Raw genomic sequence first — 27,938 nt, 5'->3', positions numbered from 1 at the left:
CTTTTCCACCAACACTTGTCTCTTGAGTATTGGCCTTTCAATCAGCAAGAAGCCAAACTTGCTGGCCTCATCCAGTTACAGTCAATACGTATTTGATCAGTGTAGAGTAATAATATATTAGATATTAATATTTTTCTATAGGACAAACAATCTGAGCTTTCTTTATATTTCCTAAATGTATATATTGGCATATCAATCAGATACAAGGACAAATAAAGATTGACAGAAGATAAAACCATATATCTTTTAATTTTAGTATTTGGAATACTCACCATCAACTGTTGCTAATTTCAGTGCAGCTAGGAATTCATCTTTTTTTAAATTACTTTTCAAACTAGACAGAGTATTCCACAGGTCAGGAGCACTCATCTTCTCTTTGCTAAGGTTGTGGAGGTTTTCAATAGCATCAGGCAATAAATACTAAAGGGTACATAAAACACAAGTTTTACAACATACTTGTCCAAGAAGTTAATACAGCAAACTATTATCTGGAATAGTTAGGAATTGAGATTTTTATGGTTAAGAAGAATAACAAATACAGTATAAATTAATTGCCAATTTTCAAATATTAAAGCAGAATAAAATAACACAAAATTAAGTATATCTTTGAAGATTATAAAATATTTCAAGAACTTATAATGTCTGCACCCCTAAATAATCATTATAAAGAATAACTTTCATTGAACTATAGATTTACAAAAGGCTGAATTCACAAACATGTCCAACTGATAAAACCATGAATTAAATAGCTTTTGCTATTCCCCAAAAAATTCTTTCCTGGATAACTACTTCCTCTTTAATATACCACTGCAGACCATGGAAGGAAATTTTGTTTGATTAAAATTTCAATAGAAAACCTTTGGAAAGTTTTAACAGGGGAGTGAAGTTATCATATTACAAAAGTATAAAAGATCACTCTGTTGCAATGTAGACAACGAACTTTCTGAAGATCAAGCAGTTAGGAAGCTATTGTAGTAGCTCACACACAAAAAAATGATAGTGGTTTCAACAAGGGTGAAAGTGATAGAGATAAGGAGAAGTGGACAAATACAGGATACATTTTGAGCATGAAGCTGAGAGTATTTAATGATGAATTGAATAACAGTCTAAGGGGGCGGGGGCCATGAAGAACTTATAGGTTTGAGACCTGAGCAACTGGGTGGAGAGTGGTATCAACAGCTGATATAGGGAAGACCAGGGAAAGAATAAGAATTCTTTTTCATACACATTACGTTTGAGATAAATAAATAGGGTGTCAAAAGGATACAGATATTATTTTAAAGCAATAAGATCACTCAGGAAAAGCCTTAGAGAATGGGACTCAGAATGGAATCTGGGATCACACTAATATTTAAAAGTCATCCAGAAAAGAAGCAGCCAGCCAACAAGACCAAAAAGGAAGGGGTATATATACAATGGGATATCATTTAGCCACGAGAAAGAAGGAAATTCTGCCATTTGCGGACTTGAGGGTATTACTTTAAGTGAGATAAGTCAGACAGAGAAAGACAAATACTATAAGATCTCACTTATATGTGGAATCTAAAAAAGCAGAACTCATAGAAACAGAGAATAGAATGGTGGTTACCAGGGGTTGGGGAGTCGGGGAACTGGGGAGATGTTGGTCAAAGGATACTAACTTGCAATTAGAAGATTAATGAGCCCTGGGGATCTAATGCACAGCATTGTGATTATAGTTAATACTATATTATACACTTGAAAGTTGCTAAGAGACTAAATCTTAAATGTTCTCACCACAAAAAAGAAATAATATTTATGTGATGTGATGGAGGTGTTAGTTAAACACTACGGTGGTAATCATACTGCAATGTATAAGTGTATCAAATCAACAGATTGCACACCTTAAACTTACACAATGTCAATTATATCTCATTTTTTTTTAAAGGAAGAGCCAATAAGATGAGAGGGACATTAGGAGACTACAGTGTCACAGAAGACAGAAGAAGAGAAATTTTTAAGAAGAAACATATTAAAACCTGCTAGAGGTAAATAAGATGAAGACAGAAAATTGACCATTGGATTTAACAAGATGAGATTTAACTTTTCGTAAAAAGCTAGTATGAAGTGGCAAGGTCAAAAACCTGAATGAGTGCTTTTAAAGAGAGAACTGGCAATATGGTAGACTGAGAATAGCCAGATTCCCCTTCAACCTCAAAAATAAAACATATTCTAATACTAAATTAAGAATATCAATAAATATAATATTTGCTGGTGCTTACGCAAGCAACACATCAGGAACAGTCCAGTTCTTTGAGGGTGGCCACTCTACCACAGCTCACCCCCAATACACCCTGAGAGTCCACACAGGCCCCGCCTGCCCTGTGGTGTGGCTCCACAACAGGGTGGGGGCAGTGGAGGCTGGGGGCAGTGATTGGATGTGAAGGACAAAGTAGACTTGCACCCAATACTGCATCTGAGTGGAGTGACGGAAACAATTGCTGGCCCCTGCACAGGCAGCATATTGGAGATACCTCAGACCTCTGTCTGAGATCGATACAAGCCGAGAACCTGCATGGACTCCACTTGCTTCAGCTCTCCTCCCCTTTCAGGCAAGGGTCCCGGAGCAGGAAGAAGGGAAAGCACACACTTAAAGGGAACAGAGCCAGGCCTGGCCCAACCCTCAGGGCTTCTGCTTCAGCAACTTGGGATCAAACCCTGCCCTGATAGGGCAGGGATGGCCACTGAGCAGAGAAGTCCTACCTCACACCTCACTCCATCTCTAGCCCCTCCATCTCTAGCCCCACCCCTACGAGGTGATAGCTACCAGCACACTCTGAGAAAAGATGTGACCTGTGTCCATGCCAAATCCAGCTCTCCCACCAAAGGTATTGTGCACACCCTGTCTGTATAGGGATGCCCCCACATAAGAAAACCCCTTCAAGACCACAGTAGGTAACTGTTTTACCTAAACAGAGGCAGAGAAAGTTAAGCAAAATGAAAAGGCAGAGGAATTGCTCTCAATTGAAAGAGCCAAAGAAAACCCCTGAAAAAAATTAATAATGAAACAAATAAACAATTTACCAGATAAAGAATTCAAAGCATTGGTAATAAAAATGTTAACTGAATTAGGGAAAAGAATAGATGAACAGTGAAAATTTTAACAAGGAACTAGAAAATATAAAAAAGACTTAATCAGAAATGAAGAATTCAATAGTTGAAATAAAAAAAATACTAGAAGGAATGATTGGCAGACTAAAGTGATACAGAAGAATACCACCTGGAAAAAAATGTAATAGCAACTGTAAGTACAATAAACAGTTGAGAGATAAACATGAAGATGCAAAATATGACATCAAAAACACAAAATGTGGGGGAGGTGAGTAAAAACTGTAGACCTTTTAGAATGTGTTTGAACTTAAATGACTACCAGTTTAAAACAACCCAATCAAAAATTGGGCAGAAGCCCTGGATAGAGGTTTTTCCAAAGAAGACATACAGATGGCTAAAAGGCACGTGAAAAGAAGCTCAACATCACTAATTATTAAAGAAATGCAAATCAAAACCACAGTGAGATATCACCTCACACCTGTCAGAATGGCTATCATCAAAAAGTCCACAAATAACAAATATCGGCAAGGATACAGAGAAATGGGAACCCTTGTACACTGTTGGTGGGGATGTAATTTGTTGCAGCCACTGAGGAAAACAGCATGGAGGTTCCTAAAAAAGCTAAAATAGAACTACCATATGTCCAGCAATTTCACTCCTAGGTATATATTTGGAAAAACAGAAAACACTAATTTCAAAATATAGATGCACCCCAATGTTCATAGCAGCACTATTCACAATAGCCAAGATATGGAAGCAACCTAAGTGTCCATCAACAAATAAATGGATAAAGAGGAAACGGTATGTGTGTACACACACACACACAATGGAATATTACTCAGCCATAAAAAAGCACAAAATTCTGCCATTTGCAGCAATTTGGATGGATCTAGAGAATATGATGCTTAGTGAAATAAATCAGACAGAGAAAAACAAATACTGTATGAAATCACTTTTGTGTGGAATCTGAAAAAATAAAAGAAATGAATGTATACAGAAGAACAAAACCAGACTCACAGTTATAGAAAACAAACTAGGGGTTATCAGTGGGGAGAGGCAAGAGGGAAGAGGGGATGGGACAAGACAGCTGTATGGGATTAAGAGATACAAACTAGTATGTATAAAATAGATAAGCAACAAAGATATATTGTATAGCACAAGGAATTATAGCCATTATCTTGTAAACTACAAAAAATAAAAGTAAGTAAATGAATAAAAACCAAGATAAAAGAATAAAAACTAAAATTCTATGACAGCCACATGGAATGATCAAGTGGCTTACATAAAATCTGAATGAGTACACAATGTAAAAATATATGTCCAGTCATTGGATGTGCTTGAAATGGTTTCATTAAAATTATTTTCTATTGGCATTTACTTTAATTAAAAAAGTACTTGAAGAAAAAAAGTGAGAAAGGAAATATAACTACAGATATGAATAAGATATTATACAACCCTGTGCTAATAAAATTTTTTATCTCCATGAAACTGAAATTCCTAGGAAAAGTGCCTGACAATGCAAATAATCCTTGCATCCAATTAATCAATTGTGTTTCCTTGTATAGGAGACAAATTAAATTGATATATAAGGTAAAAATAGCTGTTACTTAAAGTGCACTATTACCTAATATGTGGCACAAAACAACGCATTCCTACTTTTAGCCCCAATCTTCAAAGTACTAATTTCACTCCAATATACATATATGACCTTACATTTTTTTACAGTGAGCTTCTTAGTGACAAAGACTGTCTTCTTCACCTTAGCACTCTCACAGCTTAACATATAATCTGGTACATAGTAATGGTTCAATAAATGTTATTGAATAAAGTGGAAGATGAAAAAAAATATGAATAGCTGAAACCAGAAATTCTGCATTATAGTACTCAGCTATGGTCACTAGATGGCATCACTTTCCCAAAGTAAGAAAACATTTTAAACCTTCCCAAAATATGAATTTCATATATGTGGTTCTAGCTCTTTATAATAAAGTATGAGGTTGAACAGTAAGATTATGATAGCTTTCAATTCATTTGCATGTGGAAGTTCTAGATTTAGGAATCAGTAATGGAGAAGATTAAGATCAAACATAGCACGAAGCCAGGCATTTATTTGCCTGACGATCTTTAGGATGGCTAGCTCTTCTAATCTTTAGGATGGCTAGCTCTTCTAATCTTTAGGATGGCTAGCTCTTCTAATCTTTAGGATGGCTAGCTCTTCTAATCTTTAGGATGGCTAGCTCTTCTAATCTTTAGGATGGCTAGCTCTTCTAATCTTTAGGATGGCTAGCTCTTTTAATCTTTAGGATGGCTAGCTCTTCTAATCTTTAGGATGGCTAGCTCTTCTAATCTTTAGGATGGCTAGCTCTTCTAATCTTTAGGATGGCTAGCTCTTCTAAAATCTGTCAAACCATTTAGTCCACAAAAAGCACAAGATACGATGTTCTAACATAATTTTTCAGAGAAGCGTTCCGTGTTGCTCATCATAGTATCAATGAATTCTTTAAAATTCACTTTTTTTGTTTCTGAAGGGAAAATAACACATTTTCTTCAGTATCTTCAAGTATTAAATTATTATGATAAATACTGAATTATATAAAATAAGTTATATATTCAGGGAGATAACATAATTATATCCAACAGCTAATACTAACCACTAAAGATATATGGGTATAAGGGGGAAAAGCAATTCAACTTACAGGCAAAAGCTAAACCCTGAAAATACCAAGAGAATTTGTCAAAATCCTTCTAGCCACAAGTGTACAACATTTTTAACTTTAAACTTATCTTGTCTTGGTCTTGCAACAACTCAGTAAAATATGTAGGTAAATATAAAGCAGAAACTAACACACCATTGTAAAGCAATTATACTCCAATAAAGATGTTAAAAAAAAAAAACTACAATAAGATATCATCTCACACCAGTCAGAATGGCCATCATCAAAATAAAAAAATGTAGGTAAAGAATTAGTATGTTATTTTACATGTTTTAAAAAAACACATACGTGATATGATTTTTTTTTCTACGTTCACAGTAGGAAATGCAAGATCAAGAATTAGAAGCGAGCTCTCTTGACTCTCTGTTTCTTCTACATCAGGCTAACATTCACATTGATATCTTTAGTATACTGTTGAAACCATTAAACATCTTAATAGTCATTTTATACCTAGACAATGGCTTTCCTTGATTATGTATAACTCTTCATAATATCCCAATGTTAGAATGGATAAAATATTTCTAAGAATTTTCTAAGGCCAGATATAAAGGTTTTATATAAATATAATGAGCTTTTGATAACCCTAGTCCTTTGCTTACCCCACTGAGAAAAAAAATTCTAATGCACTGTAAAAAATACAGCACAGTATACTTCCTATTCCCAATATTAAAAATCTTTGAGCGTTTACTTCAAAGAGCACCAAATCACTTTGTATTCTTAGCCAAATTTTTGGAGACAAAAAAAAAGAGACCTTGAAAAATTCTGGGGGAATTATAGAGTTAGTTAAGATTTACATTCCCTAACAGGAACATATAACTTTCTAAATATTTGCAACATATAATCGTTATGAAGCGAGATTATACACCAAACCACTGGGAAGCCACCACCCAGCTGAAGAAGATTATTAATACCATTGCCTCTGTGCTTTTCCCATTCCATTATCCTGCTTCCCCCACAAAGAGAATATTACTGAATTTTTAAAATTTACCAATCTTTTGCTCTTTTACATATAATTTGTAACCAGATAAATAAATTATTTTAAATTTTGTTTTCAAGCTTTTGTTACACTATAGCGATCTGAGACTTGCTTTTTTCATTCAATATTATATAACCAACAATCATCCATATGCTATATTGCTATGTTCATTTTCACTCATGTGTACACCATTAATATTCCATTATACAACAAAGGTATATACCACAATTTATACATTCTGTCACTGATCATGTTGTTTCTTTTTTTGTTGTTATTAAGATCAGTGTTGCCATGAACATTCTTGAATATGTCTCCTTGTAAATCAGTGCAAGAGATTTCCTTGAATTTATAGCTAAAAATGGATTTTTCTAAGCCACAGGGATATGAAAACCTTACAAAATACTACGTTTTTCAAAGTTGTTTTATCACTTTCACCATATTTACCAACACTTAGATTAACAGACAGCTTAATTTTTACCAGTTTAGTGCGTATAAAAAGTTATCTCACTGTGACCTAAATTTTGCATTTCCCTGATTACTAATGATATTGAGAAGCTTTTCATATGATTATTAGCAATTTGTGTTTCTTCACCTGGAAATGACTGTTCTTGAAATTTAGCCATTTTTCTATTGGGTTGTTAATTTATAGGGGTTTCCTATATATTCTCTACAACAATCCTTTGCTGTTATAAGTGTTGCAAATAATCTTTACTCAGTTTGTGGCTTGTTCTCCTTGTATTATGTTTTATTAAAGAGAAGTTCTTAATTTTATGTAACCAAATTTATCAATCTTTTCTCTTCTGCTTAGTGATTTTGTATTTTTTAAAAAATCCCTCCTAACTCTAAGTGAGAAAAATTTTCTTCTTTTTTTCCTAAAACTTTTACTGTTCACATCTGGAAATTATTACTGAATATGGTATATAGATAAGGATCCAATTCCATTTTTTTCATTTGAATAATTATTCCAGCACCATTTATTAAGTGGTGCTTCTTTTCCCTGCTGTGATCTAACACCTCATTATATATGTTGCCATATATGTATGTAGATAGATTTGGAAGTTCCTTATCTTGTCCTATTGGTCAATTTCTCTATCCCTGTGCCATTCTCACACTGTTTAAATTACTATAGCTTTATAACGAGACTTGACATCCAGGAAAGCTGGTCTCCTTCAACACCACACACACACACACACACACACACACACACACACACACACACACACCTACTTTTTATTACGAAAAATTGTAAATATATACAAAATAGAAAGTATATGGTGGACTTCCCTGATGGCGCAGTGGTTAAGAATCCACCTGCCAATGCAGGGGACACGGGTTCGAGCCCTGGTCTGGGGAGATCCCACATGCCACGGAGCAACTAAGTCCATGTGCCACAACTACTGAGCCTGTGCTCTAGAGCCTGCATACCACAACTACTGAGGCCATGTGCCACAACTACTGAAGCCCATGCGCCTAGAGCCTGTGCTCCACAACAAGAGAAACGACCACAATGAGAAGCCCATGCACTGCAACAAAGAGTAGCCCCTGCTCGCCACAACTAGAGAAAGCCTGCGTGCAGCAATGAAGACCCAACACAGCCAAAAAAATAAATAAATAAAATAAATTAATTTTTTAAAAAGAAAGTATATGGCAATGCACACTCATGTACTCTCCCTAGTTGCAAATATTATCAACTTATGGCCATTATTATTTCATCTATAACTTCACCCACCCCTCTACCTTACGCTCACCCTTTCTCTTTAGGAAAGTTGCTGCTATGTTCTACGGGCACCTAAAAAAATTGGTACCTTTATTGTGAATGGTCAGCTTTGACATAATAAACAGTCCTTCTTTGTCCCACTTAATACCTTTTGTCCTAACTTCTGTCAATCAGAAAGCAAAATCACAAACCCTACTTTCTTTTTGTTTGCATTTTTGCCTAGGAAAAAAAGGTGTGAAAAGACTATTAAGACTGCTTATTTCTGGACAATGAGATTTTGAGTGTCTTGCTGTACTTTTGAGTATTTTTGTACTTTTCAGTATTGGCTTAATTTTAATGGACTCTTTTTCTAACAAAGATTATAAAGTCATCATTCTGAGGAAAAGAATAGCAAACTGATCCTCTTTTCACATGCATCAACCCAATTTTCCTGAAAATATATCACTTACCGCCAGCTTCAGTCAACTCTGTGATCTTCTGAAATTCTGGCTTAGAAAGGTAAACTCCAAAATTTTGAAGACAAGTATTCAGATCCCCATAATCAATATTTTCATCTTTATCAATAGCTTTGATGATATCAGTCAATGCTGAAAATAAAGCAGTATGCTAATAAGCATTAAATATAAGTCAAAAGCAAAACACCAATAGTAAGACGAATTTTAGTTCTAACACACTAACAAAATATTAAAAACTTCAGAAATGTTATATGTGAGAAGCATTACCAGAATCTTTAATAATATGAAAATTAAGGGCTTCCCTGGTGGCGCAGTGGATAAGAATCTGCCTGCAAATGCAGGGGACACAGGTTCGATCCCTGGTCCAGGAAGATCCCACATGCCATGGAGCAACTAAGTCCATGAGCCACAACTACTGAGCCTGCACTGTAGTGCCTGCAAGCCACAACTACTGAACCCCATGTACCTAGAGCCCGTGCTCCACAATAAGAGAAGCCACCGTAGTGAGAAGCCCGTGCACCACAACGAAGAGTAGCCCCTGCTCACCACAAATGGAGAAAGCCCACATGCAGCAACAAAGACCCAACACAGTAAAAAATAAATAAATAAAATGAAAATATTTTAAAAATTAAAAAAAAGAAAATAAGTTATAAAATCAGAGTATGAAATATATTATTCCACTCTCCTATAGCATTTGTATCTAAGGAAGTGCCAATTTAATTGCACTAACAATACCACAACTAAAAATACATAGGATCAAAAATATTATATAATTTCCCCCATTTAATTCTCTAACAATTTAAAATTCCCTAGCAGTCTGTTTCTTAGTAGCAGAAACAGAAGTAGAAAACCTTCACTCTCAAATGATAAATTGGAATAAGCTTTTGTAACAATACATGGCTCAGTCATCAGTAAATTTATCTTAGTTTAACTTCTGTAAATATAAATTATTACTTGAAAACAGCTAGGCTACATGTCTTTTTACAATACTTTAGAACGTATGCTTCACAAATTTGGGCAGTATTCCCTCCATTAAATTTAAACTGATAAATTTTTACTGCACTGAAAACTTTCTTAAAAGAAATTACTTATAAATTATATGGATTAAGGAAGTTGACAGATGTGTGTATGTGAACTCTGGAACAAATTAAACTCAAATAAGTTTTCTCTAGTAGATTAGGATAGGTAAAGTGAAGAGCTGGGCAGTGGAGAGCATTAAAGTCATTATCAGTAGTTAATCTTCAAGCAATCACTGGAAGTCATTATGGATTGCAAAACAAAGAAAGAATGATCAAAATGATTTCTGAACTAGATGATCCTTAAAAGCATTCTTAAAAAGATGATTCTTATGTGTAAATACATGGAATAAGACACCATGTTCCTATTTTGTGAAAGTTTCAGGTGAAAGTAATTCTCATTTAAAAGTTAACAACAGAGGAGTGACATCAGCAAGACAGTTGAGTAGGAAGCCCTGGACTCCCCTTCTCCCCTCACACACACTGATTCAGCAAAAATTCATGGATAAATTCCTTTTGTGAGAAATGAGAAACTAACTGAAAGGCTCTAACATCCCAGGAGAATGCAAAACCAGATTCATTGAAGCTAGTAGGGAGATGTGGGACACCCTTTTGCTGGAGACCCTGTCCCCACTGCAGCACCATATGATCTGAAAGAGACCCCTTAGCTCCCAGCTTCACTCAGGGGAAGATAGAAATTGGTTCACACGTCCAGCAGTCCAACTTTTCTAAAAGGCCTCCCCAGAAGACTGGCTTCTGTCTTGCCAATCTTGGAGCTCTGATAGGTCTAGTATAGACTAGTAGTCTGGGATAGAACAGAGGTGGTGACATAAGCCAGTCAATGCCAATGATCCTTGCTCAGCACAGAGTGAGTAGATATAAAATGCCAATTCTCAGCTTCCCCCTGGATAGCAAAAGAATTGATTCATGCATCCAGCACCCCAACTCCTTCAGGGCCTCCCAAAGGACCAGCATCTGTCTCGCCAGTCCTAGAGCCTGGGGAAGGAAAGAGTTGGTAGAGGTCCCAAGAATATTGGCTAGGCTAATTGGTAGGGGTATTCTCCTGTATAAGGCCAGTCTATGAAGACTAAGAGAGGTGCTTGCTTTGTGTAATGCACAGACTCCAACACAGAGAATCTCGTAACTCTAATAAAAAAGATAACTCTCATAAAGATGCTCGTCAAAATCAAGAGAACAATGCAAGAACAAAGTGAGAACTTCAACACAGAGATAGAAAATATTCAAAAGTGCCAAACAGAAATCATAGAGGTGAAGAACACATAACTGAAAATTTCACTAGAGGTGCTAAACAGCAGACTAGATCAAGCAGAAGAATGGAACAGTGAACTAAAAGACAGGTCACTGGAAAGAATTCTGCAAACAAACACTGATGAATAACACAATAAATGAAATTAAAAATTCTCTAGAAGGAATGAATAGCAGAATAACTGAGGCAGAAGAACGGATAAGTGACCTGGAAGATAAAAATACTGGAAATAATTACTGCAGAGCAGAATAAAGAAAAAAGAATGAAAAGAATTAAGGACAGTCTCAGAGACCTCTGGGACAACATTAAACACACCAACATTCGAATTATTGGGGTCCCAGAAGAAGAAGAGAAAAAGAAAGGGACTGAGAAAATATTTGAAGAGATTATAGTTGAAAACTTCCCTAATATGGGAAAGTAAATAGTGAATCAAGTCCAGGAAGCACAGAGAGTCCCATACAGGATACATCCAAGGAGAAACACACCAAGACACATATTAATCAAAGTATCAAAAATTAAATACAAAGAAAAAACATTAAAAGCAGCAAGGGAAAAAACAACAAATAACACACAAGGGAATCCCCATAAGGTTAACAGCTGATCTTTCAGCAGAAACTCTGCAAGCCAGAAGGGAGTGAGAAGACATATTTAAAGTGATGAAAGGGAAAAACCTACAACCAAGATTACTCTACCCAGCAAGTATCTCATTCAGATTTGACGGAGAAATTAAAACCTTTACAGACAAGCAAAAGCTAAGAGAATTCAGCACCACCAAACCAGCTTTACAAATGCTAAAAGAACTTCTCTAGGCAGGAAACACAAGGGAAGGAAAAGATCTAGAATAACAAACTCAAAATAATTAAGAAAATGGTAATAGGAACATACATATCGATAATAACCTTAAATATAAATGGATTAAATGCTCCAACCAAAAGACATAGCTGGCTGAATGGATACAAAAACAAGACCTGTATATATGCTGTCTATAAGAGACCCACCTCAGACCTAGGGACACATACAGACTGAAAGTGAGGTGATAGAGAGATAGTCCATGCAAATGGAAATCAAAAGAAACCTGGCGTAGCAATTCTCACATCAGACAAAACAGACTTTAAAACAAAGACTATTACAAGAGACAAAGAAGGACACTACATAATGATCAAGGGATCAATCCAAGAAGAAGATATGACAATTGTAAATATTTATGCACGCAACATAGGAGCACCTCAATACATAAGGCAAATGCTAACAGCCATAAAAGGGGAAATCGACAGTAACACAATAATAGTAGGGGACTGTAACACCCCACTTTCACCAGTGGACAGATCATCCAAAATGAAAATAAATAAGGAAACACAAGCTTTAAATGACACATTAAACAAGGTGGACTTAATTGATATTTATAGGACGTTCCATCCAAAAACAACAAAATACACTTTCTTTTCAAGTGCTCACGGATCATTCTCCAGGATAGATCATATCTTGGGTCACAAATCAAGCCTTGGTAAATTTAAGAAAATTGAAATCATATCAAGTATCTTTTCCGACCACAACACTATGAGAATAGATATCAATTACAGGAAAAAAATCTGTAAAAAATACAAACACATGGAGGCTAAAGAATACACTAATTAATAACCAAGATATCACTGAAGAAATCAAAGAGAAATCAAAAAATACCTAGAAACAAATGACTATGAAAACATGACGACCCAAAACCTATGGGAGGCAGCAAAAGCAGTTCTAAGAGGGAAGTTTATAGCAATACAATCCTACCTTAAGAAACAAGAAACACCTCAAATAACCAACCTAACTTTACACCTAAAGCAATTAGAGAAAGAAGAACCAAAAAACCCCAAAGTTAGCAGAAGGAAAAAAATCATAAAGGTCAGATCAAAAATAAATGAAAAAGAAATGAAGGAAACGATAGCAAAGGTCAATAAAACTAAAAGCTGAGAAGATAAACAAAATTGATAAACCATTAGCCAGACTCATCAAGAAAAAAAAGGGAGATGACTTTTAGAAATGAAAAAGGAGAAGTAACAACTGACACTGCAGAAATACGAAGGATCATGAGAGATTACTACAAGCAACTACATGCCAATAAAATGGACAACCTGGAAGAAATGGACAAATTCTTAGAAAAGCACAACCTTCCGAGACCGAACCAGGAGTAAATAGAAAATAGAAACAGACCAATCACAAGCACTGAAATTGAAACTGTGATTAAAAATCTTCTAACAAACAAAAGCCCAGGACCAGATGGCTTCACAGCCGAATTCTATCAAACATTTAGAGAAGAGCTAACACCCATCCTTCTCAAACTCTTCCAAAATATAACAGAGGGAGGAATACTCCCAAACTCATTCTATGAGGCCACCATCACTCCGATACCAAAACCAGACAAAGATGCCACAAAAAAAGAAAAATACAGGCCAATATCACTGATGAACATAGATGCAAAAATCCTCAACAAAATACTAGCAAACAGAATCCAACAGCAAATTAAAAGGATCATACGCCACGATCAAGTGAGGTTTATCCCAGGAATGCAAGGATTCTTCAATATACGCAAATCAATCAATGTGATACACCATATTAACAAATTGCAGGAGAAAAACCATATGATCATCTCAATAGATGCAGAGAAAACTTTTGACAAAATTCAACTCCCATTTACGATAAAAACCCTCCAGAAAGTAGGCACAGAAGGAACCTACCTCAACATAATAAAGACCAAATATGACAAACCCACAGCCAACATCATTCTCAATGGTGAAAAACTGAAACCATTTCCACTAAGATCAGGAACAAGACAAGGTTGCCCACTCTCACCACTAGTATTCAACATAGTTCTGGCAGTGTTAGCCACAGCAATCAGAGAAGAAAAAGAAATAAAAGTAAGCCAAATCGGAAAAGAAGTAAAGCTGTCACTGTTTGCAGATGACATGATACTATACGTAGAGAATCGTAAATATGCTACCAGAAAACTACTAGAGCTAATCAATGAATTTGGTAAAGTAGCAGGATACCAAATTAATGCCCAGAAATCTCTTGCATTCCTATACACTAATGATGAAAAACCTGAAAGTGAAATTAAGAAAACACTCCCATTTACCATTGCAAAAAATAAAATAAAATATCTAGGAATAAACCTACCTAAGGAGACAAAAGACCTGTATGCAGAAAATTATAAGACACTGATGAAAGAAATTAAAGATGATACAAACAGATGGAGAGATATACCATGTTCTTGGATTGGAAGAATCAACATTGTGAAAATGACTATACTACCCAAAGCAATCTACAGATTCAATGCAATCCCTATGAAACTACCACTGGCATTTTTCACAGAACTAGAACAAAAAATTTCATGAGACACAAAAGACCCCGAATAGCCAAAGCAATCTTGAGAAAGAAAAACGGAGCTTGACGAATCAGGCTCCCTGACTTCAGAAAATAGTCTGAAAAAAGCTACAGTCATCAAGACAGTATGGTACTGGCAAAAGAACAGAAATATAGATCAATGGAACTGGACAGAAAGCCCAGAGATAAACCCATGCACATATGGTCACCTTATCTTTGATAAAGGGGGCAAGAATATACAGTGGAGAAAAGACAGCCTCTTCAATAAGTGGTGCTGGGAAACTGGACAGCTACATGTAAAAGAATGAAATTAGAACACTCCCTAACACCATACACAAAAATAAACTCAAAATGGATGAAAGACCTAAATGTAAGTCCAGACACTATCAAACTCTCAGAGGAAAACATAGGCAGAACACTCTGTGACATAAATCACAGCAAGATCCTTTTTGACCCACCTCCTAGAGAAATGGAAATAAAAACAAAAATAAACAAATGGGACCTAATGAAACTTAAAAGCTTTTGCACAGCAAAGGAAACCATAAACAAGATGAAAAGACAACCCTCAGAATGGGAGAAAATATTTGCAAATGAAGCAACTGACAAAGGATTAATCTCCAAAATTTACAAGCAGCTCATGCAGCTCAATATCAAAAAACAAACAACCCAATCCAAAATGGGCAGAAGACCCAAATAGACATTTCTCCAAAGAAGAAATACAGATTGCCAACAAACACATGAAAGGATGCTCAACATCATTAATCATTAGAGAAATGCAAATCAAAACTACAATGAGATATCATCTCACACCAGTCAGAATGGCCATCATCAAAAAATCTACGAACAATAAATGCTGGAGAGGGTGTGGAGAAAAGGGAACCCCCTTGCACTGTTGGTGGGAATGTAAATTGATACAGCCACTATGGAGAACAGTGTGGAGGTTCCTTAAAAAACTAAAAATAGAACTACCATATGACACAGCAATCCCACTACTGGGCATATACCCTGAGAAACCATAATTCAAAAAGAGTCAAGTACCACAATGTTCATTGCAGCTCTATTTACAATAGCCAGGGCATGGAAGCAACCTAAGTGTCCATCAACAGATGAATGGATAGAGAAGATGTGGCACATATATACAATGGAATATTACTCAGCCATAAAAAGAAACGAAATTGAGTTACTTGTAGTGAGGTGGATGGACCTAGAGTCTGTCATACAGAGTGAGTAAGTCAGAAACAGAAAAACAAATACCGTATGCTAACACATATATATGGAATCTAAAAAAAAAAAAAAAAAAAGGTTCTGAAGAACCTAGGGGCAGGACAGGAATAAAGACGCAGAAGTAGAGAATGGACTTGAGGACACAGGGAGGGGGAAGGGTAAGCTGGGACAAAGTGAGAGAGTGGTATGGACTTACATATACTACCAAATGTAAAATAGATAGCTAGTGGGAAGCAGCCGCATAGCACAGGGAGATCAGCTCCGTGCTTTGTGTCTACCTAGAGGGGTGGGATAGGGAGGGTGGGAGGGAGACGCAAGAGGGAGGAGATATGGGGATATATGTATATGTATAGCTGATTCACTTTGTTATAAAGCAGAAACTAACACACCATTGTAAAGCAATTATGCTCCAATAAAGATGTTAAAAAATAAAATAAAATAATTTTAAAAGTCCATATTCAGATATGAAAAAAAAAAAAAGATTAAGACTCTCAACTGACAATGTTAAATTCTACCTGAGTCTTGTGCTCCTGAAAAACAGTGAAAGAAGAATTCCCTCACCCTTTTGTGTTCTGGATAATGGCTGACTGGAAATAACCACCCCTCCTCAAAAGATTTAGATAAAACTTACCACATACCCCTCTTGTTTACCTATGACAAGGCCAAGCACCTTCAAATTTTCCTTTCTTTGCCTCATAAATGGTTAGCTGAACTGTTTTATCCTCACCAATTAATCAGGACAAAATGCTTATTAACTAGGCTTCGGTTAAGCTTCTCTCCTCCAAGCCCCTGAACTTTGGCCCACCCTCAGCCTGAGCCAGTCAGCATGCAACCCCTCCAGAAAATAGGGCTGGCCTCTCAGTAAAATATTCTCTGATCTATTCATCCGATCATTCCACTCTAACATTCCATTTCCCCATATCCAGTTCTTCCTAGCCTTGTTTACTCCTCTCTATAAAAGAAAACCCTTTTAATCACTTAGCTGTACACCTGAAACTAACACAACATTGTTAATCAACTATACTCCAATATAAAATAAAAATTAAAAAATAATACTACAATAAAATAAAACAAAAAAGAAAGAAAAGAAAACCCTTTTTCCCTAAACCTTGGAGATGCTTGCAGATCTTATGGTCACAGCGTTCTCCCTATTGCAATAGTTCCCCCCCACACACACCGCTCCTATTTCAATAGTCTCTTTCCTCCCTTACAATAATCCTTTTGAATAAAGTCTCTCCATACTAAGTCCTGATTTGTTTTTATTGACACAATACTGGCCAATACATAAGAATGTCCCCTGAATCGCAGATAAGAGGGCTAGAGAAACTTGGTATCTTTTAAATTACCTTTTGATTAGACTGCCATGTTATTAATTACATTGTCTACAACCTCTCATGTAGGTTTAAATCCTTTGGTCTCCTGGAAAATTGTCCCTGTCCCTTTCCCAAAAAATACTCTCATCACACATCACAGATCTCTTGATACTACATGGGTTGCTGGGATGAGAGTTCAACATATATCCACTAAAAGAGTTCAAAGGTCACCTCAGTTATTAAGCAAGATCATATGACTATGTTGCTATGAATCTGCTTACTGATTATGGGTGTGAGGTAATGTAAACTAATTTTTAAGAAAGAAAAGGAAGGAATCTTTAGAAACTGTTTTGAAAAATACCTGGCAAAATAAATGTACTTTAGTTTCCATCTTTCTGTTTAGAGGTAAATTCTGCCCTTAAGGCCCCAAAGAACTTGATGAACAAGTGTGAATGAACAGTAGCACAAAATGATTTCCTGCAGGGACTTCCCTGGTGGCGCAGTGGTTAAGAATCCGCCTGCCAATGCAGGGGACATGGGTTTGAGCCCTGGTCCCGGAAGATCACACATGCCGCGGAGCAGCTAAACCCGTGTGCCACAACTACTGAGCCTGCACTCTACAGCCCATGAGCCACAACTACTGAGCCCACGTGTCACAACTACTGAAGCCCGCACACTTAGAGCTCGTGCTCCACAACAAGAGAAGCCACTGCAATGAGAAGCCTGTGCACGGCAACAAAGAGTAGCCCCCGCTCGCCGCAAATAGAGAAAGCCCACGCAGCAATGAAGATCCAATGCAGCCAAAAATAAATAAATAAACAAATAAATAAATTTATTTTAAAAAATAATTTCCTGCAAAAAAAGAGAAAAATAAAAAATCATATCCCTGTTTACGAGACATAAGTAATTATATTTAACTACCTTAAGTTATTCTTTCAATGTAACACTCACTTATAGTACGATACCTAATAGACATTTCCCAACTCAGATATATATACAAAAGCTAGAAAAGGCAGTTAATAGATCATAAATCACAGGAGATCATCCAGTCCCTTAACTTTACCTTTGTAGTATAAGGAGGAGAATAGAAATCCAAATTCAAATGTCGTGAAAAGCAGAAAGTTGTTATATGTATTTATTCAAATAAGCCCAGTTAAGCAGAACTACTAACATAGCCAGTAATTGCTAATGCTATTAAATACTTACTGTGAGACATTATGATAAACACTCTGACCTGCATTATTTCATTTATTCCTGAAAACTACCTTGCAAGGAATTATCATTCTCTCTATTTTACAGATGATGAAAATAAAAACTTAGATCAAATTGCCCAAGATTCCACAGCCAACAAACAGTGGAGTCAGATTTTGAATTCAGGCAGCCTAACTCAAGAGCCTGTGGTCTTCAGCACCACACAACATTGCCTCTCAAAACAATACTATTGCAAACAAAAACTGTTTTAGCCAGTTCTACACTATGTAAATGTGATAACCAACTTTAGAAATTTAGAATTTCCCAAATTTTTCACAATACCTTTTACTTATATCTGAGTCACATTTGATGAGTGGTTTATTACATTGGTAGTGACATTACATTGTTAGTCGCAATTATTAGTATCTTTTTCATATTGTGAAGTTGAACTGCAAATATTAATATTCTGTCTAATAGAGAGATAGTACTTTAAAATAATTTATTTCTGTAAATGCTATTGTAATTACTGTTGAATGTGGTATGCCCAACATTCCTGGAATTCAAAACATGTTAAAAATAAAATGAAACCACATTAAAAATACCTATCTCAGAAGACATTAGAAGGCTGTACAGGTTTCCCCAGCAACCCACTCTAAACTTCTTGGCATAGCACTTACTTACTGTCTTCATTTTTCTTATTGTCTTCATTATTCAACTGGCATTAATCATTTGCCTTGTATTTTTATTTAATTATCACATGTATAGCTCTTACACCAATTAAAGCCTAAATTTCTAAGGAATGGGCTGGTATCTCATCATTCTTTGAATTATTTCTCACAGAACCAAGCACAGTGCTATAGACATATTGTAAAAGAAGGAAAGAAAGAAGGGAGGGAAGGAGAGAGGCAGAGAAGGAGGGAGGGAAGGGGAGGGAAGAGGGAGGAAGGGAGGAAGGAATTCTGTCCCTACTGAGCTTACTCACCAAGAGCTCTTAGGTCATTAAAGTACTCAATTAAGCAGAGTAAGCACGATTTAAATAAATTTTGAAAGGAAGAACTGTTTCATAATTATTGATCAGATTACCAAAAAGTTGGCAGGGCTCAATCTGCTGGATAAATCAGATACCACATAAGTCTCTCCAAGGTAAGAGAAAAAATAGCACAGGGTGTCTCTTTCCCATAACTGACAACAGAATTGTTTCTTAACTCTTTTAATCCTATGACATATATGTGAACTTGCAAGGGAAAACCAAGGAAAGTGAAAAGAGTCGTATCCCTTTTCTCCAATCCATTCATCCCTCCATCCATGAATTCAACACATATATATTGCAACATGGAGGACACCAACTACCCTAAGAGGAGCCATTTGGGTGTTATGATACGGAAATAATGTCCTTGGAGTGAGTTCAAGAGAGAATGGGGGACAGAAATTGGAGACAGCCAGAAGAGATGACTTAAGGAGTTATTCTATAAAGGGAAAGAGAAATGAGGTAGTAGCTGAGGGGTCAGAGTGGTTATGAGGTTTTAAGATGGGGAAAGATAAAGAAATATTCATATGCTAATAGAAATAATCTAGTGGAGGAGCAAAAATTAATCATATAGGAGGGGAGAGTTACTGGAACAATATTCTCAAGTAGGAGAAAGGAAATGGGATTTAGGGCAGAAGGGGAGGCTCTGGCCTTAGCTTAGCACATATTCACAGTAGTAGGAGACATGGCAGAGTAACTGGGCATAATTACATGTAGAGTAGGTGAGTAGGTGTGGTCGTGGGAGCTTGTGGAAATCATCTCTGATTGCCTCAGTCTCCTTAGTGAAACAGGAAGCAAAGTAATCAACAGAGAATGAGGATGTGAGAGGAGGAGCTGGAGGTTTTGAGGAGAGAGGCATTGTTACAAAATAGTCATCTAGGAGAGTGGAAGAAGTAATAGTCCAATCAACTCACACCTGTCGGAATGGCTATCATCAAAAAGTCTACAAATAACAAATGTTGGCGAGGATGTAGAGAAAAGGGAACCCAAGTACACTGTTGGTAGGATTGTAAATCGGTGCAGCCACTATGGAAAACAGTATGGAGGTTTCTAAAAAAAACTAAAAATAGAACATGATCCAGCAATTCCACTGCTGGGTTTGTATCCTAAGAAAATGAAAACACTAATTCAAAAAGATACATGCACCCCAATGTTCATAGCAGCTCTACTTACAATAGCTAAGACATGGAAGCAACCTACGTGCCCATCAAAAGATGAATGGATAGGGCTTCCCTGGTGGTGCAGTGGTTAAGAATCCGCCTGCCAATGCAGGGGACACGGGTTCGATCCCTGGTCCAGGAAGATCCCATATGCTGCAGAGCAACTAAGCCCATATGCCACAACTACTGAGCCTGTGCTCTACAGCCCATGAACCACAACTACTGAAGCCAGCAAGCCACAACTACTGAAGCCCACACGCCTAGAGCCCGTGCTCTGCAACAAGAGAAGCCTCCACAAGGAGGAACCTGTGCGCAGCACAAAGACCTAATGCAGCCAAAAATAAATAAATAAATTTATTTTAAAAAAAAGAAAAAAGACGAATGGATAAAGATGATGTGATGTGTGTGTGTGTGTGTGTGTGTGTGTGTGTGTGTGATGGAATATTACTGAGCCATAAAAAAGAATGATATTCTGACATTTGCAACAACATGGATGAACCTAGAGGGTATTATGCTTAGTGAAATAGGTCAGACAGAGAAACACAAAGACTTCATATCATCACCTATATGTGGAATCTAAAAAGAAAACAAATGAATGTATGTAACAAAACAGAGAACAAACTGGTTATCAATAGGGAGAGGGAAGTGCGGAGGGGTAAAATAGAGTTATGGGATTAAGAGACACAAACAACTATGTATAAAATAAATAAGCAACAAGGATATATTGTGCAGTACAGGGAAATATAGCCATTATTTTGTAGTAACTTTGAATGGAGTATAACCTATAAAAATATTGAATTGCTATGTTGTACACCTGAAACTAATATAATATTGTCATATAATCAACTATACTTCAACAAATAAAATAAAAAAATTTAAAGAATGGGCAAAACTAATAAATGGTAATATAAATTTTAAAAAATAGAATTAATAGCCCAGGGGAATCTGATATGATCGCTGGACAGCTTGAAGGGTCCCTTTAGGTAAGTGATCATGAATTTAAAGTGAACAGTAATCATGGTTGTGTGTTTTCCTCCAACCATGTTCATTGCAAAAATGCTGAAACTCAGTAGGCAGAGATCTAGATTAAATCTAGGGTTATGATTTAGCCAAGAAAGTAAAATGAACTGAAAAGGTGGTAAGGGAACTGGGGGCAAATGCAAGGGAGTGGTTTTAATTACTGACCATGAAACAAACTGAGTAGGTGGGTGGGAAGTAAGGACAACAGAGAATGGGTGACATTTAAAAAAAATTTTTTTAACTAAAGGTAGGAATGTGATGGCTGGAGAATGCAGCATGTTGAGATAACAGAGTTTCAGTTACTGGTAATATAAGACAGAAGCTATGAAGGGAGCAAGTGACTGAGGAAAGGTGAAATTATTGTAGGAGAGGGGGGCAAGAACTGAGAGACCAGATATTCAAAGGATCATCTATGTGAATACTAAATCACAAGAATTATGACAGAAGTATTGCTAGAGTGGTAGAAAGCCTGGAGCTGAAATTTGCAACAAGGAGTAGTAGTGCATGGTATAATCTGATGTGAGGTGCAAAACTGAAAGTTTTGAGAATGGGAGGAAGAAAAGTCTAGAAACAGCTATGAGAAGCGCGAAGGGCATCTATTCTGGCAAAGGTCCCAGTGGTACTAGGAGAGTAAGAGACAAAAGAGTCACCAGCAGCCACATCCTGTATTCTGCCCACCACACTCCCCCCCACACACCATCCTTTCTCATTTTCCTTTGCTTCTTGGTTGTCATCATCTGACTCATCAAAAACTACCAAAAAGAAGTGAGAAAATTCAAAACTCTCTGATACATCAAAGGTATTTTTTTAATATCATGACTGATTCATTCCCTATGTAGATCAAGCTGTTGTATTGTTACTAAATGGTTTTCCAGTCCTTGGCAAAGTATAGAATTTTCAAAATTTTGTAACTTAAAAGATATATGTTAGGGACTTCCCTGGTGGTCCAGTGGCAAAGAATCTATCTTACAATGCAGGGGACGGGGGTTCGATTCCTGGTCAGGGAACTAAGATCCCACATGCCACGGGTCAACTAAGCCCGCGTGTCACAACTACTGAGTTCACGTACCTCAATTAGAAAGCCCGCATGCCGCAAACTACAGAGCCTACGCGACCTGGAGCCCACGCGCCACAACTAGAGAGAGAAAACCCACAGACCACAAATAGAGAGAAGCCCGCGTGCGGCAACTAGAGAGAAGCTCACGTGTTACGACGAAGAGCCCGCATGCCCCAATGAAGATCCCAAGTGCTGCAACTAATACCCGATGCAACCAAAAATAAATTAATTAATAATAATAAATCTTTAAAAATATATATATATGTTAAGGGCTGGGGTGGGGGGTACTCCTTGTTTGATGTTACATGACATCACAGAATCCATAACAGAGCTAGAATGATCTTAGAAATCTTTCCAGTCTAACCCCTTAATTATTAATTACACATGAGGAAACTGATGCACAAAGAGATTGTGATTTGCGCACACAAAGTACATAAGAAAATACACAGTAGCAAATTTCAGGTCTCTGACTCCTGAATTCAGGGATAGTTCAGTAAAACTCCATTGCTTCCTAGTAAACAGAGAGGCAGAGCTGAGGCAGAAAACAAAGAGCTTCTGACTCCAAAAGCCCAAAATAAGACTTAATTTTGTTTAGGGCCTTAAGGTTTACATTGCGCTTCCACAGTTGCGCCTTCTCCCTTGATGAATTATCATCACCTCCACAGAATAACTGACTGCTTCTCAGAGGGACATCCCCTCACAAAGTACCTTCCACTCTTTCCTTCCACACCGATTCCCTCACGAGCTGCCTCACTCACTCACTCTTCTCCACTTTTGTTGACGGCACACGTCCATTAAATGCAATTGTATAACCACGTCACTGTATCTACTGATCACCCCCAATCGCCACCTTTGTTTAACAAATATTAAGTGAACATCCACTTCATGCAAAACCCCGCGCGGTGGAGGATTCCAAGGGGCCCTGCTCTTGTGAAGCTTATGACTTCTTTGGGAAGAAAAGCAAGTAGACAAGTAGACAAGAAAACCACCTGCGAAGGTGGCAACAAGTGCTCTAACGGAGGTCTAACTATGCGAAGGAGCGGGGAAGCCTCCCCGCCACAGTGACCGCCACCCTCCGAGAACCACCACCATTTCTGAGGGACTGCCGGCTCCGGCCCAGTCATCCCTCACTCTGCCCCTTGACTGTCCGCCTCGTCACCTCACTGCCCTTTCTGGAACCTTCACTCATCTCCGGAACTGTTCTACTTTGTACCTCACACCGCGTGGCCGTCTTCTCTCCCTCAGCCTCAGAGGCTGTTCCTCCCCATCGCCTTAGCGGGTCTCCCCTCCCCACCTCTGTCCCCTGAAGGTCCCACCGTCTGCCCCCTACGACTCCCCAATCTGTCCCTCGCTCCCTCAGGTGTCTGCGGGTCCTCACGCGGGTGCTTCAGCTCCTCGGCCCCTCGCTCGGCGCGACGCTCTCGCTCCACCTCCTTCCCGGGCTCTGGCGCAACGAAGCCCCGCCCCCGGGTCACCTGACCGCCCTGATGCTCCGCCCACTGAGCACCCGGCGCTGGGTGATCGCGGGACCCAGGCTTCCTCGGATGCCGCCGCCACGGCCGCCTTGCAGGGGCTCCGGGGCTCCGGGGCTCCGGGCAGCGGCTGAGGTCGCCGCCGCCTCCGCCCGGACTAGAGAGCGCTGCGGCCGCACCCGTCTGCCCCACCTCATAAGGGCCTGTGACCTCACCCGGCCGGGGGTCGGCGGCCTGGACACGAGTGGCGGGGCTCATCTCCGAGCTTTCTCTCCTGCACCCTGGACCTCGATTTCTCCCTCCATCCTACACGCTCTCTGCTCTTCTGGTAGCTGTGTTCATTTTCCGGTCCGCTATCCTTCCCCATCTGATCCCATTTCAATGTTATCTTCTATCCATCCTTTGAATACCTCCCGCCCTCCCTTTCTTCTAAAGCATTCCATCCTCCTTCGCTTCTATTACTTAGTAATGGACAGTGGCTCCAAGCCGTTTGTCCCACAACCTTACTGAGATTTGTTCTAGGCTGCCCTTCCGAGGACTAACTCTACTTTTGGAACAGATACTTTGTTTTTTTGCTGAAAATCAACTTTTCTTTTCATGCAGATGAACTGATATTGGTGAAAGAAAATACACAAAGCAATTGTTCATGGCTTTCCGCAGGAGTCCCTAAAACGTCGTATAAATCCAATTCGATGAAATTAATCGTCTTTAAGGTTTGTTAAAGTTGTAAATGCTCTGTCAAGCAGAGTGTTTTGAAAATAGACCACGATTTAAAGTATCTTTTCTTTACAAACATATAGGTAACATTGTTCACATTGATCGATCCAACGTGAGCTCTCTCCATTATTTACATGCGGCGAACAGCATGTGCTTTAGAGGCAGATGTATCCAAATTCAAATCCTGTTTATTCATTGCACCTGGTGGGGCAAATTACCCATGCTATCTAAGCCTTAATTTTCCCTGGATTGTGATAACTCAAAACTGTATGTGTAGTACCTAATATGTTACCATAGTTAATTCCTTCAGGGATACTGCTATGATCATTTGTACCTTAAACCCTGCTCTGTAGGCATTCTTTAGTACGTTCAAAATGTATACAGTTTATCTCCCTAAATAGTCCATATGTAATCTGAGTGCTGAGACCATGTCTTTTATTTCTGTAAATACCCGACTCTCCATTCCCTACTTCCCCACCCCCCCACCTTGTTTACAGTCACCTCTATTAATGACTCAGCCCATTTTCCACCAATTCATACAGCATCAGTTCCAAATGTGTAAGGACTCTAATGGCTGCAGTCTGTACGCTGATCAACAGACTATGAATGCTTTAAAAATCTTGAACACTTGTAGTTTTTTTAGCACTACATCTATTCATGAGCTAGTTAGGTACTGTATCAGTCAGTTTCATAGACCCCCCCCCCACAATAGCACCAACTATATGTTAGGATTAGATTCTTTTGCCAGTAACAGAAAATTCCTAAATAATAGTTGACTAAGCAAGACAGAATTTTGTTTCTCTCTCACATTCAAGAGGTTCAGAGATAGTCACTCCAGGGCTAATGTGTACCATAGTTGCAGGTACATAGGCTTCTTCTATTGTATTGTTCCACTGGCTTCTGTTCCAGGGGTGATTTAATGGAGCTACCTCAGGGTATCTTTCAATCAGACTAAAGACTCTAAAAATTTTAAGGTTATGCTTCTCAGATCTTCTTATTTAAACAATAGGGCTTCTAAAAAGCTTAAGGCTTTTTTCCTTCGGCAGAAGCTCAAGGTAGAGAAAGATTTATCTCAAAGATACTTATGGATATATGGCTTTTAACTCATGGACTGAACCCCAGTAAGATTCACAGGAAATTCACAATTTTTAAAGAGAATTGTACTGTCAGAAACACTGCCAGCTTGGCCTCAAAGAGACAGAGAGAGTACAGAAAGAAAAGAGGCCTTTGGACCCTCATGTTCTATTAGCAGGGAGCAGGCTGAGAAAACTATTTAGGTGCAAACCATGGGCTACCTTTCATGAAAAACGGATGACTTAGAGGCTGTAACAAAGAGCCTACAGGGTAGAACCTAGAGCCAAGGAGAATTATTCTGAGGCCTTGAAGGTGGAACTGCAAACCTGTACCTGAGTGAATTTGAGAATTGCAATGGGCCAGGAACTTCTGCGCACCTCCTGTTTTCTGTTGGAACAGGAGTGTCTGTAGTAGTTATCCCATCTGTCCCACCATTTTACATTGGTTGTTGTAGGAAGGAAGCATATAGCTTCTTTAGTTCACAGGACTTCAGATTGAGAGGTACTCAAGTAGCTGTATATAAGGAATTCACCCAAGAAGCCTATCTACCCCTGGATGTATTTAGAGGATAAGACTCTGGACTTTGAGCTGATGCTTGTTAGTCTGCGACCTTGGGAGCTTCCTGGGGTGAAATCTGAAACCAGCCCCCCACATGAAGGGCAGGGAGAGACCAAAGAAAGAGGCAGACCACTCCACATTGGTAGGTGGCAGGTTTAATAAGCAAGGGAACCTACATACGAGGCTTGTCTTGGGAGGCTGCAAGACAAGTAGATTTCTGCACCCACCCACCAGAACCCTGAAAGTTTATATAGAGGCTCTGGGAAGCAGGGAGGGGCAGTATAGCAGTAGAGGATTAAGAAGTACAAACTATTATGTATAAAGTAAGCTAAAAGTACAGCACAGGGAGTATAGCCAATATTTTAAAATAACTATAAATGGAGTATAACCTTTAAAAATTGTGAATCACTCTATTGTAACTTATATAATATTGTACATCAACTATACTTCAACAAAATTTTTTTTTTTAATTTTAAGTTTATATAGAGGCTTTAACTAGGTTCAGTCATATATAACATCTGGACAGTCTCAACAACACCTTACTGTCTCAAGGCTACGTCCTTGAAAAAGTTCCCACTGTGGAAACAGTAGGCAAAATGTACATTCCAAGGACAGGCGAGGAAGTGAGGAAGCTCCAGTTGGCCAGGTTCAGCTTGTGGATCATCCAGCAGTCTCATCTTCTTGATTACCTCCTCCAACAATGCTGTAATAGGGTAAGACTTGGGGGGCTTGGGAGGGGTGAGTTTATTTTGCATGTGGGAGGACTATAAATTTGTGACCACGGGACTTCCCTGGTGGACGAGTGCGTAAGACTCCACACTCCCAATGCAGGGGGCCCAGGTTTGATCCCTGGTCGGGGAACTAGATCCCACATGCATGCCACAACTAAGAGACCACATGCCACCACTAAGAGACCACATGCCACAACTAAGAAGTCCACATGAACAACTAAGAAGTCTGCATGCTGCTGCAGCAAAGAGCCCGAATGCTGCAGCTAAGACCCGGCACAGCCAAAATAAATAAATAAATAAATGTTTTAAAAAAATAATAATTTGTGACCAGAGGGTGGACTGTGATGATTTTTAAAATATGTCCACAAATACTTTGATGCTTGTATTAGTTTTCCATTGCTACTGTAGCAAATTACCACAAACATCATGGTTCATGGTAAAAAACAGCAATTTTTTACCTTACATTTATGGAGGTCAGAAGTCCTAAATGGGTCTTACACGGCTAAAATCAAAGGCTGCATTCCTTCTGGAGGCTCTAGAGGAAAATCCGTTCTTACCTTTGCCAGCATCTAAGGGCTGTGTTCATTCCTTGACACATGGCCATAACACTCTGACCTGCTTCCATGATTACATTTACTACTCTCATTCTGATCCTCTTGCCTTCCTCTTATAAGGACTCTTGTGATTAAATTAATTCTACCCAGATAATCCATGATAATTTCCCTATCTCAAGATACTTAATTACATCAACAAAGTTCTTTATTCCATGTAAGGTAGCATATTCACTGGTTCTGGGGATTAAGATATGGATATT

The 27,938-nt window shown here is 38.2% G+C and overlaps 1 protein-coding gene across 3 annotated transcripts in view; it reads right to left on the bottom strand.

The window, feature by feature from the left end:
- EFCAB13 (EF-hand calcium binding domain 13) overlaps positions 1-24,013 on the bottom strand; it is a 38,584-nt gene extending 14,571 nt beyond the window's left edge. For 2 of the 3 annotated variants that reach the window (XM_067714584.1, XM_067714582.1), the window contains exons 1-3: positions 23,951-24,013; positions 8,926-9,063; positions 273-420 (exon numbers count right to left, since the gene is read on the bottom strand). In XM_067714584.1, the coding sequence (XP_067570685.1) occupies positions 273-369 (97 nt within the window). In that variant the 5' untranslated portion in view covers positions 370-420; positions 8,926-9,063; positions 23,951-24,013. Of the gene's footprint in view, positions 1-272; positions 1,522-8,925; positions 9,064-23,950 lie in introns of those variants that run through there. The other variant, XM_067714583.1, reaches the window with a different exon arrangement.
- Between the last annotated feature and the right edge of the window lie 3,925 nt (positions 24,014-27,938).

The sequence above is a fragment of the Pseudorca crassidens genome, chromosome 19 (assembly GCF_039906515.1).
Source record: "Pseudorca crassidens isolate mPseCra1 chromosome 19, mPseCra1.hap1, whole genome shotgun sequence".
Taxonomy (NCBI): Eukaryota; Metazoa; Chordata; class Mammalia; order Artiodactyla; family Delphinidae; genus Pseudorca; species Pseudorca crassidens.
This window is presented reverse-complemented; position numbering and strand designations above follow the sequence as displayed.